General features: G+C 35.6%; 1 protein-coding gene across 8 annotated transcripts; it reads right to left on the bottom strand.

Annotated features, from left to right (window-relative positions):
• Positions 1–108: 108 nt before the first annotated feature.
• On the bottom strand, positions 109–13,744 carry LOC103722308 (E3 ubiquitin-protein ligase At3g02290). Of its 8 annotated transcripts, none has more exons than XR_015967174.2 (6): positions 13,505–13,744; positions 12,627–13,037; positions 7,909–8,338; positions 2,722–3,342; positions 829–919; positions 109–538 (listed from the first exon to the last, which is right to left on the bottom strand). XR_015967174.2 is itself a non-coding variant. In XM_008812818.6 (5 exons), the coding sequence occupies exons 2-5, from the start codon at positions 12,744–12,746 to the stop codon at positions 893–895; spliced, it is 687 nt and encodes a 228-aa protein (XP_008811040.4). In that variant the 5' UTR covers positions 12,747–13,037; positions 13,505–13,741; the 3' UTR covers positions 607–892. The 8 variants fall into 8 exon arrangements, 1 of the variants encoding a protein (XP_008811040.4); XR_015967175.2 differs by having other exon boundaries at positions 3,233–3,342; positions 13,505–13,742; XR_015967176.2 differs by having other exon boundaries at positions 841–919; positions 3,233–3,342; positions 13,505–13,742.
• Positions 13,745–15,668: the final 1,924 nt, after the last annotated feature.

Genomic DNA, 15,668 nt, shown 5'->3' with positions numbered 1-15,668 from the left:
CAAACATAGAACACGTCAAGGACATCATCAAGAGTGTTCTCTTTCGCTGCTTGGCTGCTTTTTGCTGTTAAAGTAGAACCTAGCTTGGATCTATGGCTGGTGCTTAAATGACTGTCAAAGCTACATTAAGTAATCAGAATGTTCAGAAATATACTTATTGTTCATAGTATGGAACCTATTGAAAGTATACTCATTTCAAACATTTAATGATATTATCTTTCACGGAGGTGGCGATATCGGAAGCATCGCCCTAGACAAACTTACAGGTAGTGATAATCTCTTCATGTAACACGAACTACAAGGGGTGGAAGTCTGCAGATCTCCACCCCCAGCTTTTCATATCCACCACCAACAGTCTCCTTATTGGATTATCTGCATTGCGTAGCTCAAATTATAGTAATTAATATGGAAATGCCACATGAGATGAGTGCTTCTGCACTAATGCCAGTGAGAGCTAAATATGTCCTCTCAGGCCCCCAAAGACAATCCCAAACGTGTTGTAGAATACTCTGAAGGCAACCTCAAAGCATCAAGTTTCCTGCGAGCAATACCAGGTTCTTCATTTCCATGGCTATCCAAATTGTGAAGAATATAAAGCACAAACTCTTTGGAAGAAATTTTCCTTATGGAAGACCATTTTCTGGAAAATTTTTTTTTTCTGTACACTGTATATGCTGCACATGCTTCTATGTGCATATAGATATACTGGGGCAGGAGGGAAAACACATCCCAAATCAGCAAACACATGATGACTTCGACCTGCCCTTTGAATGAAGAGCAGACTTGAAATATAGACACACACAGCCTTTGGGGTATGACAGAATTCACCTCTATACTTACAGATCCACAGATACAAGTTTATCCTCCAAGTCAACTGAACTTGACCTTGCCATCATGTTGTCTCATTAAACACCATCATCTGTCGAGAAACAACCAGTGCACAAATATATTAGGAGCAACCAATCGACAAAACAGCATGCCAGAATGAAATGGTATGAAACATGTGCCTTCACTCATTAACAAAAGAATATTTGAGACATTTCGTATCAGTTATTAGAAAGCCAGGCTGTTAGACGCCGGATACTGAATTCCTTTCTGTTTTTATATTCATAGCCAACTCAAAACAATGCTGAACATGAATCGATAATTTTGAAGATAACCACTTTCTAAATATTTCTATTTTAGCAACTATATGCCCAGGATCTCCTCTCCTTTGGGCCTAATTTGCCTACCTAACAAGCATCATCATGTTTGGAGCTCCAGTGAACATTAAGAACCCCTGCAATGATGTAGAAGGCACTAATCACCAAAGTTCAACCGATATGGCCCATCATCAACAATGGTCAAACAACTAGGCAAACATATCGAATGCCCAATTTGTTTAATCAACATTTAGCAAATCTAAGAACATGTTCCCTGTGATTCTTTAAGTCTTGGAGTCGAGCCAATTGTCTTTGCAATAGAATACAGTCAACTAGAGTATTAAATGGTGATGCATTATGTAATCTGAAAATTTTCTATGGTGAGTCTCCTCTTGCAGATTCAAGGGAAGCTCAGGTCCTTTCTATAGAAGAGGTCTTCCACTTTTCTATCTTGACAATTCTGCCATTTGGTAACAGAACTCAGACTTCAACAATTAACCTATAGTTCCAAACAGTGATGTCCTAGGTCTCGAGGCTTCTCTCTACTCGAATTCAATCTCCACTCAACAACATGCCCATATCTTCTCTATATCTAGATTTATTTCCTTTCCACATAGACGAGTTCAACATCATTATGAACTCCTGGATATTTTAGTAGGATTTATCACCATTTCATTATTTAATTTGAGGATAAAGGTAATAATGTGGACAGTGAATAAAGAGAGACAGTTTAAGGATACTGTAATCAATCCTACAATATCTACGTATGATTGTCAGTCATAGTGAGCGTGACTATGTCAATATATTTGGTCTTCAAGAGACAAAGGAATACTATTATTTCCTCAAACATCGATGATTTGGATACTCAGTAGTTATAGAATATTCCAAATTTTTAAGATTTATGATGCCAGCAGGAGGATGGCATCTCTCAAACACAAACAAGGATCTCAAATCAAAGAATCGATATTGTAAATCCAAAGGTTTAAACAACACAAATATTACTATTAATGACACTCAGCTTTCAAAAATTCAATGCATGCCAATTCTGAAAACAAGTTTAATTTTATTGGCATGTTGGATAACTTGAGCAAATCCGACCAATGTTGATGGTCAGTCACCCACTAGAAAGTACACTGGTAACAGCATAAGACTATTTGTCTGCACAGTCACCCAGCAGCACTTAGTCCAATATTGAAAAACTTTTATGTTTGATTGAACAAGAAGGCAGAAATGACTTGGTCATGCGAAAATGGGTACTCAGAAATTCATACAGCATGCATATATACACATATGAGAGATAGAGCCTAAAAATAAATAAATAAAAGCGGATGTCAAACTCCAAAAGGGGCTCTGCATGGATGGATTTTCTGGGACCCACAAAGCCAATCCCGTATGTATAACCAATATGCGTATGTATAACCAATATGCACGCGACAAAAATCTTGAAGAGTAGGCGTGTATAAAATTTACAATGCGATCATCTTGCTTACAATAAGATTCCAAGTTTTCTATTTAAACTTTGCTAAGTCAGTATACTTATTTAATCAAAAAAATTGTTGGTAATATAAAATATGATTACTATGAGAATGCTAGTAGAAAGACATTGCTCCATCAATCTGTATCTGCCTTGGATGAAGAAAAGAACAGGATTTAAAAGTTCAATGCACATCGTTAATAGAGCCATTGGTGTATGTACCAAAATACACAAGTAATCTAGAAGACTAAAAGTAAATCATAATATTGCTACAGATTATTTTGTTGACAAATACCACCCATTTGCCACGATAAAGCATACAATTGGTCACCTTGTATTCTACATTTCCCATATAAATTTTTAAAAAATCAGATATGTGAAAAAATGAATTGAGCTACAACCCAATCTCTTTATGGCCGTCTTCTTTCACAACATTGGCTCTCTGTCATGCTACATTAGCTATGACCGTGTTCAACTTACAAACTACGCTATGACTGTGTTCAACTTACAAACTACTGCTTGACTGAAAATTTAAATGCAGTAAATGAACAACTTTACCGCTCAAATAGATGAAGGAATTGATAGTTATTATCACCACTAGAAAGAAAGCAGTTACCTTGCCACAGACTGGACAGGCATCACTTCTCTCGAACCACTCATATATACAACTAAGGTGGAAATGATGAGTGCACTGCATTATAATCCTTGGATTTTCTGAAGTATATTCTGCAAACAAATGATTACGACAAAGTTACAAATGAGCATACTTTCAATATCACAAATACATGCTACAAAAGGCAATTTGTTATCCTCTGAAACAAAATATTATATTTTCAAAAGCACAAATATTTTCAGCAGTTAAAATTAAACCCCACTTCTTGGCCAACCCGGATTGGCATCTACGAAAAAAATAGATATTAAATATTAAAAAAAATCATCTAGGTAAAGGTTGCTTAATAAAACTGGACAATTCAATAGCAATGCTGTAAAGTACATTACTTATTAAGGAACATATGAAAGAAATACAAAATGATGGGGAGAAAGAGGCTCACAGTACCTGTAGGCTTCAGTTTGACTTGGACAAATTTAAAAAGAAATATTATAAAAATCACTAGAAAACACACATTAATACTATTAGTAGTAGCAACCCTTATAGATGCAAGCCAACCCAGGAGAAACCAGCTGCGGATTTGGTTAATAGCTTATGGAACAGGCATAATTGAAGCTCTAAACAAAAGTAATAAAATGATCAGATACAGGGGAGGCATATAACATGTTGTATCACTAATATACAAACATAAATAGGTCTGTAAGATCTATTACAAATGACATTGGTTAAGGAGGAAACAAAAAGATGCTGCATTATGCTCTGAGTCCATCAACAGTAGGTACAACTACAAAAAATCAACAAAGCTTAGACATCATTGCAATAAAGAATAAATCAAAGCTTCGCATATAACAAAGCTTAGACATCATTGCAATAAAGAATCAATCAAAGCTTCGTATACAACAAAGCTTAGACATCATTGCAATAAAGAATCAATCAAATCTTCGGATCTTTTTTAAACACGAAGATGATGCCAATTTATGGTTTCCATATCAGGAGGGTCAAATGGGGGTCCCGGAGGTGAACCTGCCACAGGAACTTCTAGAAAAAAAATCAACCTGCTGGCAGCTGATGTCAGGTATATCAAGCCGAAACAAATATAAGACTAGCTCATTTCTTACCTAAATCTTACGGATGGATACAAGAACCATGAGAGAAGAACATCTTTCACGATTAGATATGCATTAGAAATCAAAATAGATGAAGGTGTGGTTCACAAAAATTGTAGGTAGTATTGTGCTACGTGTAGGCAATTGACGTGTAACTGAAAGAAAATTAAGGAATGTACCAAGGTTTGCCATCTCGATATCAGATTCTTTACCGGTACCATCCTGATATAATGTCGAGATGCCTAGTGCGGCAGCCAATTTGGCATACCGACACGATACGCTCCTCATTCTACGTATGGGTCCGGTGCCGATATGGCATAGCACGCCTGGTATGCACCGACACCAATAGGTACATCGTACCATGGAATGTTCCAAAGCCAACATCAAATGAATAAGACAACAAAGTCATGAAAATAACCAATTGCATAGATCAACGTGGGCTTATATTATTTCAGTAAGTACATGAGATGCCAGAAATATTGTTTAACCAAGAGCAAATGCAAGAGTCACGAGGGAAGGTTTGTAAAACAAGCCTCATATCGTCTCTCAAAAGAGTAATTATGCTATATACATTAAAACAATGGTTCCTTGGATGCTTACATCTTAATATACTTTAAAACAATGGTTCCTTGGATGCTTACATCTTAAATATTAAGAGTGCAGAATACTGTAATTTTTTAAGAAAATAGAAAATTATTTATGAGACTACAAAGATCGGGAAGCGGCGGCTCAAGGAAGTCTTGGTAAGATTTGGAGAATTTCTTTTCTAAAGACAATATCATATTTACAAGAGCAAGCTGGGTTCTTCATGCTTTCATCGGGCATATCTGGGATGAGAAGAATGAAAGGATTTTCGACAATGCAAAGCTATCAAAAGTCTAAAGGTTCAAGTTGATAGAAGATCAAGATCTTATATTAAGTCACAAAATTAAACTTCAGATATATTTCAATTTGGTCATGATTGTTTGTCATAGATAAAAAGGGGGAAACTTTAAGTGCAGGAAAAGAGGCTTACCTAAAAATGTATAGCATGGAGTTGCAGATCTTGGAATAAAAACATGTCATTGCTTTTCTTGTTTTGGATTGTTTGGGTTGTACAATGTATGCCATACCGGTTTGAAAAATGAATACCACAAATAATTCCAAAATAGAACCATAAAGACCAGATATACATTATCACTTGCATATGTGGAACATTAAGAAAAGAACCACAAACATGTTACCCATTTCAATTAGCTTAGCAACAGGGCATAAAAGACATCAGAAGTACTTGCAAGAAAGCCATCAAGTAAAATCGCTCTAGCAGTTTTTATAGTGGATGTCATGGTCACCAAGCAAATCTTGGAATCTAATAATGCATGTGCATAAGTCCCAACATCCTAGCACAGCAAGAGTCCATAAATATTTATTGGACTTCATATTTATAAACAAGATGTAATTCCTTCTACAATATGGCAACAAAGTGGTAAATGGATATCCACATAGGGACTGAAAGTCCTAATGATAGTGCATGCTCCTCTACAAGAAAAAATCAACCTGATATATGTAGCCACTACAGTAGGTTTCTAATCCAAAGATTGCAATACCATGGCGAACCACTCAGTTCAGTCAGTATCATACCATACCAACCTCGAACTAGGATGGTTAATGGTCTTGGTACAGGATTTTGCCTGAACCAGTGTAAACTGGTTTTTTCCGAGCCGAACTACCCAGAACTGTTCGGTTCCAAGCAGTTTGGCATGGTTAGGGCCCCTTACCAGTTCAAAGCCTCAATAATTGGAGGAGAAAGGAATATAGAACCCTTTTCCCCCTCTGTTTCAAGGTAGGAGAGAAGAAAGAGAGGAGAGGAGAAAGAGATGGAGAGAGTGGAAGGGTGAGTTGTTCCTCTGATCTAGATATTTCTCGCTTCCATTTTTCTTGTCACATCCTGTAAATGGACAGATATTGAAACATACAGAGAAATAATGACGAGATGTTATATTTGGGCATGATTTCATTAGTCAGATCTATGCAATGGTAGGGGTGGCTATCAAGTCAGGTCGGATGCAAGTCAAGTCAAAAATTTGCCAACCCAAACCCGACTTGTTTGTTAAACAGATCAAAAGTCCAATTCCAAACCTAACCTTTTTATTAAACAGGCAACCCAACATGATCCACATAAGCTATTTAATAAACTAGTTGAATCAAGTTAAAGAAGTTAAATGGGTTAAACAAGTCTTATATGGCTTAAATGGGTTTTAAACAAGTTGCGCAAGTCTTAAATGGATTAAACAGGTTGGTTCATGACCTAACCCACTTTAAACGGGTCTAAATGGGCTAAATAGGTTAGAAGTTTCAACCTAAAAGCAACCCGTTTAATTAACAAGTCTAGGTGGGGCGACCCGTTTATGACCTGGACCTATTTATGCTAAAACCTAAACCTGCTTAATGTAGGTCGAATGAAGGTTAGGATGCTAGGTCGAGTCATAAATTGCCACCCCTCAACAATTTGTACAATTTTTTTTTAAAATTCTTCATGTCTATTATACAATCACACCATTCTTTAGACACGTAACATAAGAAATTAAGTATATTATATTTAAACATTGAAAGCAAACTCATAGAACACTATTTTTGCACTCAAAAGTAAATAAAGAACGATTTAAAAACTTGAAATAAAAAATATATTTTTTGGTGCGCCGATACAATACAATATGGCATAGTACCATACCTTACCGGTCTCCTACTTGTACACAGTTTGATACCGAGACTACAAACCTTTGTCTGATCCACCGATTGTCCTTCTAGGTTAGCTGCATGTGCTTTCTTGCCTACCGTTGCCTTGATCAAGAACCGGACACCAAATGAAGGCATAGATATCAAGTTGAGAGCTGGTCATGAAACCTTCTCAAACTGTGATGGATGACATCCTAATCCATAAAGTCAATACTCATTACAATATAAATATTATAAGTCTTGTCATTAAATAGTTTTAGGACTTAGTAATTAGAACACATAGTAGCAGCTTCTGACGCCATTCCCTGACCAAGGATTCTGTAGTATTCACTATGAATTGATTTTGAATCTCAAAATCCCTCCTTATCATTACAGTATGGCAAGATTTATCTCATCAGCAAGGTCTCTCTAGAGTAAGATGTTGCCTTTGTCCCAAGAATGAGTTGATATTTTTGAAGGGCTTATTAATACAAATCTAGTGAAGAAGCTTAGAATTCCAGATAAAGAAAAAAGCTAAACAGGATAAATTTTTTCAGAGATTAAAAGCTCCCAACAAAACAGCATATGTGCGGTGATCCTGAGGTCTAGCATACTACAAAACAGTTAGGGACATATGGTGTGATCTGCTCCTTGTGTGACCCTTTCATGTCAGTATTTCGTATATATTTTCCTTAGTCCATGTATTACTCTACTGCTTAGTCCTATAGAATACAACTTGAATTTGCATTATCAATAGAATAGAGAAAATCAAATTTGTTCTTTTGGACATGGCAGATAGAGCTGACAAACGAGATGTCCCATAAGAAAAACTTTAGTTTAGCTCGTAAAGAGACCATATAATACAGGGTTGCTGTTATCTACCTTCAAGACATATTGGGCACACATCTTCATCTTCAGATGAAGAAAAAAAATAAGTCGCTCCCTTCGTGTCTTCTGTCAAGGGGTGCTTCAGGGAGGACTCAGAATGGCACAACTTGGACCCCCCTTCATAGTTAGATCCATGCCACTTGTCTATTCTGCTCCTTGATTCTATTTCAGTATCGTTACTATTTCTTCTCAGTGGTTCAGATTCCTCATGGAAATGGCTTGAAGACTTATCACGCCTTGAGATAAGTCCATCATATTGTGGCCGTGAGCATCTAGGATCATCATAAGGTAAAGGCCTTGGAGGAGCGCAGTATGTATCCGGTATAGAATCATCTGTGACTAGTGCAGCAGAAGCTAAAGGAGCAGTCCCCTGCCTGGACGAAGGGATAGCACGCACTTCCCCTCTTCGAAATAAAGCCGTGTACTGCAAAGATGAAAGAAAAAGACAGCTTACCACGTGCATATCATAAATTTCAAATAAGTAGTCCATTTTTCAAGATACTTTAAATATCAAAAACAGTGTATGGCACTAAATTCAACACCAGATTGTGTAATATCCCCGCCCAGCTTATTCACTACCATAATATTATCACCCAAGTTCACATATTATGGATATTAAATTTGTCCACGTCAAGGATATAATTTATTATCTACCGCTGCAAATGTAAGGAGACACAAAGGTACATAAATTTAGATACAATATGAGCACCGTTGAAATAAATTAAGTGTGCTTGTTCTCAAAAAGATATAAAACAAAATTGCAATAACGGTCTTCAAGTGAAAATGTGGAAATGTATCCTTCCTTCATGTGAATTAGCAAAGGGAAAAACAATTCTTAAAGTGTATACCTATTTATAACATTTAAAAGGAGTGCCTATATGTGATAAAAATATGATGATTTCAATAACCATTGGAAACATGAGGTAAAGTACTTTAGATAGACAGTTATTGAATGTTTGTAGTTGTAGCCTGAATTTTATGGCAAGTGTAACTTTAAATAGACAGTAGCCAATCATGATGCAGGATTCTGCCAAACATGAGATTCAAGACCTGCAAGAATGGATAGATATAATTCCCATGTTCCCTCCAGGCAAGTTTAACTTCCACAAACATCTATAAGCACACTAGCTACTTCTCTAAAAAAAGGTAATCACACTGGTTACCACAAGTAGATTGCAGCAGGTAATGATAGAAACATCATAAGTGTTGTGACACCCAAGCATAGTAAGTATTCCCACAAATGCTGCATATCTATGGTAATAATGGGTTTGACTAGAACAAGAACATATTGCCTAATACGAAAAATTATTCTTGTCCATATAAACCCAAATCAAAAGTTGTTCTTCTCATGCATGTTTATAACCCAGCAAATCAGCATCACCAGTCATGTAAATGTCTTTAAGATATGTCAGTAATGGTTTCTTTGCATCTGTCACAATTCACTAGGAGGCAGCAATAAAATTAGCCCTTATTTGGCCTGCAAATGCCACGATCTGAAAGAGTCTATTTATGTTAACAATATATAATAGATCTCACATCTACTAATATGAAATAGGAAAGGCTTTGAGCAGGCCGGCCCCAAAGTCTCAAGCCAGGCCCTACGAATATAATATAGGAGAAAAAGAAAAACTTAGATTCCCGCTCCTCTCCTAGGCTGGGCTCAGCAAATAAAAATAAACTGCACATGCATCACACATGCTGGACTCCAATCATAGATGAATGAACAAAATTCCAAACAAAGAAGACAGGTTTCTTTGTCAGCCACGATGTACTAAAAACACAAAACTGGAGGCAAAAAAAGAACCACTGCATGTCAACCAAGACTAAATTATGAGAAAAGGAAAATTTGAAGAGATTACCGAAAGTTGGATAGATTATAGCCAAAAAAACAGGAACAGTATGCTTTGTATATTGCAAAATATTCTGCTGAGCATTCAAGACCAACTGAAATGTGAAATAGAATTCGTTCATCCTAGTAAAAAAAATTTTATGGGCATCTCCAAAATTAGGGGGCATTATTACATAATCAATTCTCATAATATCTATACAAAGGGGTTAGTTTGATGTAAAGGAGCAAACTTTATAGATTATAAGCATTTGCGTTCTACAGATATCAACACAGTTTATAATAATCAGAAAGTGGAAAAACATATAAAGGCATGACTGGTTACTCCAAGTCATATCAGGTCTGAATCCAGTTCTGCAGCTTTGCCTTCAGTTTGGGTTCACAAGACCCTTTGGCTCATCTTCAATCAAAAGTTGGGCAAGCCAGAGGGTGGGGATAGCCATCTCTATACCTAGGCACTTAGCAGCTCCCACCTACTTTGAATAAGAAATTATGATGCTTCTGGCCTTCAGTACTCCACTGGTGCAGTGGCCATGGCTTCCTTCATAGTTTTGATAGTAAATCAAGGGTTCAAAACTCATGCATTCTAACACCATGCCCCCCATGACCAGTATAACAGGGGCCTCTACACATTGGTACCAGGCAAACCAGGCAGGTATTATGGCCTATCTTGTTGGATGTATCGACGCCCAGTGATGCTTGACACATTTTCCTTTTTCTTGCATTTGTACTAAGGCATATCAAGGTGTTCTGTGCACGTGTACCGCCCCATATCAAGGATTGTGCCATACAGACCAGCCCAACTATCTATAAAGTAGCAAACTTGGCTCATGAAGCAGATATCAGATTTAGCAGGTTTAATAGCACCAAACAAGATGCACCATCCACAATATCTTAACCTCTAGTATTTCTCAGCCAACATGGAAATTTGCCTCAATAGCTATCCACCTTATGACAAATATTCCCTTTGTTCTAACTAGTCATAGTGAAACATTTTCTTCATCCAGTGCAACCTACCATGTAGGCCTCCTTTACTTGTTTTAAATTTCAATGTTTTCAATTGGCTCTGCAGGTTGTATACGGATATCAAATCCTATCAAAGGTCAACTCCTTTCAACAAGCATAAAATTCTCATTTCCCACTACTTCTATCTATGCCTTCTTTAGTCTGCTCCTCTTTTTCAAAACCTTCAAATTAAATTTGCAACTAACCAACACTCACTAACTTCTAATAATTTCACTCACTTTATTTTCTACAACTGCTACCCCTAGCACCTGTGCAGGACTCCTATCACTTTTTCAATTTTCAGGTTTTACTGAAAAACTTCGCATCCTCATTTTTTAAATGCATATCCTAGTCAGCACTTCTATAGCTCCACAATCAAGTATGTGCAATGAAAATAGTTTATTAGATATCACCTGAACTTTCAAGGATAATTTATGAATGGTTACCACCAACAATCTGCATGTGAAATTTATCTACGTATTCCTATCTCAGGCATTCTCAACCATCATTTTATCTTTTGTAAAATGAATGTAGACAGCGAAAACACTTACCTGTTCAATCAATTCTCAACTCCACCCATGTCCCGAACAAAGGCATATCCAATTCTGTGAATATCATCCCCTGAAACTGCTATAGTCCTGACGTACAATTCACTTAGTTCACTGTCCCAACAACACATATTCTATTATTTACAGAGTTGTAAGCAACAGCAGCCTCCTTGTGATACCAATAGTGCATTTATAACAAGCATAAATGTTAACATCAGAGAGCAAAAAAATCCTCAGCGATCCCATAAATAACTCATATTCATATCTTACCACAAGTAAATATCGTAAAGAAAATTTTAGAAAAGACAATGAAGGCAACTCAGGGCGTGTTATAACTGAATATCATAAAGTTAATAGGGACAAGAGATCTCTGACAGACAAAGCTATCAGAATGGATAGATTAACTACTTTCAAACTTTAAAAGCATTTAGAAAAAAATAAAACCTCTAAGTTTCTAATGGCTTCTTCTAAGTTCGAAGGACAATCTACACTATTAAGTGATTTAAGAAACTCTTTACCCACATTAGTCTTCTGCTACCTGATTCCAGATTCATGACAAGAAGAGTATATAACTAATGATGGACCATTCATAATCTTCCACATTATGCCACACACTTTCATGACAAAGACAAATTGATAAGTGCATAGAAATAAGATTTGGAGGTTACATTCACAGCTCTTGAAAGTTTTACCATGTTACGCTTATGCAGATGTTTTCATAAGCAACTAGATAGAAAATATATAATAGTATACCCTCACCTGCTTGTGGGGACCAAACCTCACAAGTATAAAAGCGTCTCCACTAGTCACTGCTCGTCAGAACATAATTAAATTCTTTGTTGGTCATGTCTTGTATCCGACCCTCAAACTAATATAGTTCCAGTTTGCTTTAAGTTCAATCCTGTATTCTTTTTATCACAATGCAGAAGTATTGGAACACAGATGACGAAACAAACCATGATACTCCATAAAGTTTATGCATGTAAGAATTGTATACTAATTTCATCTTAAATGTCTGAAAGTTTCAACCAGTCATTCTACTTGTCATCCTGTCAAACTCAGCCAAAAGTCCTGGACAAAAACAAGTAACAATTGGTAAATTTTCAGGGCAAAAGAACAGGCAGCAGGCTAATTGCAATGCTAATTTTTTTCCTTAAAATGTGACAAGAAGGTTTCTAAGTTCCCAATATCATGCAAAACCCCAACATCAAGGAAATTTAAGAAATGATATCAAACTTCAAACATACTGCATGTCTCTTTTTTTTTAGGATAAACATACTGCATGTATCTTTTTTTTTTAAGGATAAACATACTGCATGTATCAACTGCTGAGCCAAGCATCTGAAACAGATGCAGTGTCTATAAACTGAAGCATTGTCATGTGTGTATTCTTCGAAATCTTCGATGTGCAAGCAGGAACAAACAGATCCCATAAGCCCAGACTCCCTTCCCTGTTCCAATCAATCTCTCCAGCAGCAATTCTCCAATTCCAACTCTGTAAACTGACTATGAATATCTTTTGTTTCCTTTCTTTTTCTAAAGTACTAAGAAATCAATGCAAAACTTCGAATGAGAGAGGATGTTCTGGTCGCAGAAAACTGAGATTCCGGCGGCCCTGAACCCTCTCTTCTCCTTAAAATTCAATCAGTTTGCGGAAGATGACAATTTAATCACAAAAAAGTACAATTTGTTTTGCTGAAAGAGATTGCCCGTTCCGCCGATACCTGTAAGCAAAGGAAGAAAATTCTTCTTAACTACCATTTCAGAACAAATGCAGTTATATTTTTTTTTTTAAAAAAAAGAATAAATTAATATAAGATATTAGAAAAAAAATCAAAAAAGAAACAAAAAAACCTAATTCAGAGAACAAAAACCCCAGAGGAAAGAAAAGATAGGTAGAAAAAGAAGAAGAATAGAAATCCACGGGAAAGATAAACCCCATATGAATTAAATTCCCCTTTTCCTAAGTTGGATATTTCTATTTATAGAACACATTCTTAGCCGCCGAAATCCCAACAAATCTATCTAAAAGTGGAACCAAATCTACCAAAATAACGGACAGAATCCATTCGAACTACCACTGGTTAACGGTCATCAATAATTCTGTTCTCAAATCTCCCAAAAAAAAAAAAAAAAACCGATCATTTCGAAAGGATTTGAGAAATGAGACGAAAAATTAGTGATGCAGTACCTCAAGATGCAACGAAAGAAAGGATAGAAATCGATGCAATCGATCGACAGAGAATAAAACCGAATAAAATCTCCCCAAATCCGAAACTCTGGTTTCTATTTCGCTGGATTCTTTCACTGGCGATAGCTGAGAAAAAAAACGTAAATGAAGGAATAATAATCGCGCAGAGACCAGAAGGATTTAGTGCGCGTGGTAAAGAGCAAAGTTCCAAATTTACCCCAAAAAAAGAAAAAAAGAGCAAAGTTACGGCGGAGATTTTGGCCCCCTTTTTTTTTCCTTTTTGTAAGACAGCTGACTTTGACTTGAACGATAACCGACCTTCACATTTGTGTGGGACCTACGGTTTGGTGGGTAGAGCTACTCAAAGTGGACCGTGGAATGGTTCGCATATGGGGGCTGGGCGTATAATCTGGGTATCGTTGTAGGTGCAATTTGTATTCTTACTTTGTGGTTCCAATACGCAAGAATCTTTTGATGGAAGTGTCTTTCTGACCGGGGGCAAGGGCGCAATGGCTGGGCTCGGGCCTCTGGCGACCTGGCGAAACGTGATCCATGGACTGGCCCCATGTGCAAGCCCAAAAAGAAAGGGGCAAAGCATCTCAAATTGAAAGTCCAATTGACTTTGAAGTCAAATTAAAGATATCATTTTTATATTAGTATCCAACTCAGCTAGATCTCATCCTCAACCCGACTCGAACCCAACGATTAATGGATTAGGTATGGTATCAAAGGCAAAATTGTGAAACTTTTTTCTAGTTAGGTGTGAGAATAAAGTTTCTTATTCTCAACCTCATCAAAATCAATCTTTGCTTGCTAAATTATCTGGTATTACATGCATGCATACATGCTGCTAGTAGTATACATAATGCATACATGTGTGCGCGTGTATATATTTATGTGTACTAGTTTTACATGAACATATTTTTCAATTGAAAACATAAAAGTAATAACATATTAGAACATATTTAGGTGTCTATACTTTTTTTTTTAATGATAATTAGGTATCTATACTTGCTTTTAAATAAGATGTATCTTTTCAATTTTGAGGCTGTTATTATTATTTAGATAGCAATCAAGTGTTTGTTATTTATAGTCTAATTTTACATCATATATTGGATGTTAATAAACTTCTCAAAGTATGGACTACTTAGCTTAATTAACTCTTCAAAATAATGGAGGCATCTTATATCCATTCTACAACCCTCTTTGGAAAGCCGGAGTATTGGAAAAGGCCAAAGTCTTCATGTGGTTGGCTCTTCAAAAGAAATTACACGCAAAAGATATTTTAGCAAGGAAGGATTGGGGGCAGCAAGTACAAGATGTCTTTTGTGTGAAGCATGAACGGAGAATACGACTCATTTATTTCTCATGTGTCTTTCGAAAAGTATTGCTTCTTTTAAAGTCTACCACAAATTAAGGCCATGTTTGGGAGAGCTGTTAGCAGTAGAGCTGTTGGAAGTAGAGCTGTTAAAAGTAGAGCTGTTGAAAGTAGAGATTTTATAAAAAGCTGTTTGCTGTTTGGTAACTACATTTCTAAAGTGCTGTGGCACTTTAACATTTTTTGGTAAACAAACTGAGAAAGTACTTTTGTACGACAAAATGACCATAAAGGACATTACTAGTATTATACAATAGTACATAATAAAATATAATATATATTAATACATAAATATATGATATAGTATAATATTAATGTAATGTAACATAATATTATTATAATATAGTACTATAACATTGTATACTATAGGATAATAATTTAATATAATATTAAATTATTTAACATAACATAATATTATATTATATTATATTTATAGTATAATACAATAATAAATGTATAAAATATTATAATTATTAGTATAAATTAATTTTTTACTCTTTTGATGACCATTTATTTCTCTAACAAATTTTCTAACTAGGTGAAAAAATTGGTTAAATAATTACTAATATTTTTATTTATTTATTTATTTATAATTTTATTTCATTAAAATATATTTATTTATTATTTTATTTATTTATTTATTTGTTCATTTATATACATATTTATTTATTTATTTCTTTTTCTTTTTTTTCTTTTTCTTTCCTTTTCTTTTTTTTCTTTTTCTTTCCTTTTCTTTTTTTTCTTCTCTTTTTTTTTCCTTTTCTTCTTTTTTTTTCTTTTCTTTTT

The sequence above is a fragment of the Phoenix dactylifera genome, chromosome 7 (assembly GCF_051530095.1).
Source record: "Phoenix dactylifera cultivar Ajwa chromosome 7, Ajwa_hap1_PhDact_Kaust_v1.1, whole genome shotgun sequence".
Taxonomy (NCBI): Eukaryota; Viridiplantae; Streptophyta; class Magnoliopsida; order Arecales; family Arecaceae; genus Phoenix; species Phoenix dactylifera.
Note: the sequence above shows the minus strand (reverse complement) of the source record. Positions and strands in the feature narration are given on the sequence as shown.

Bases quoted from the DNA above. Each gene is read 5' to 3' on its own strand.
- LOC103722308 (XM_008812818.6), bottom strand. From the start codon at position 12,746: ATGGGATCTGTTTGTTCCTGCTTGCACATCGAAGATTTCGAAGAATAC. The intron at 8,339-12,626 runs GTATGTTTATCC...TCATCTTTGCAG, and splicing joins CTCAGCAGTTGATACATGCA to TACACGGCTTTATTTCGAAG. The intron at 920-3,232 runs GTAACTGCTTTC...GTTTCTCGACAG, and splicing joins CCTGTCCAGTCTGTGGCAAG to ATGATGGTGTTTAATGAGAC.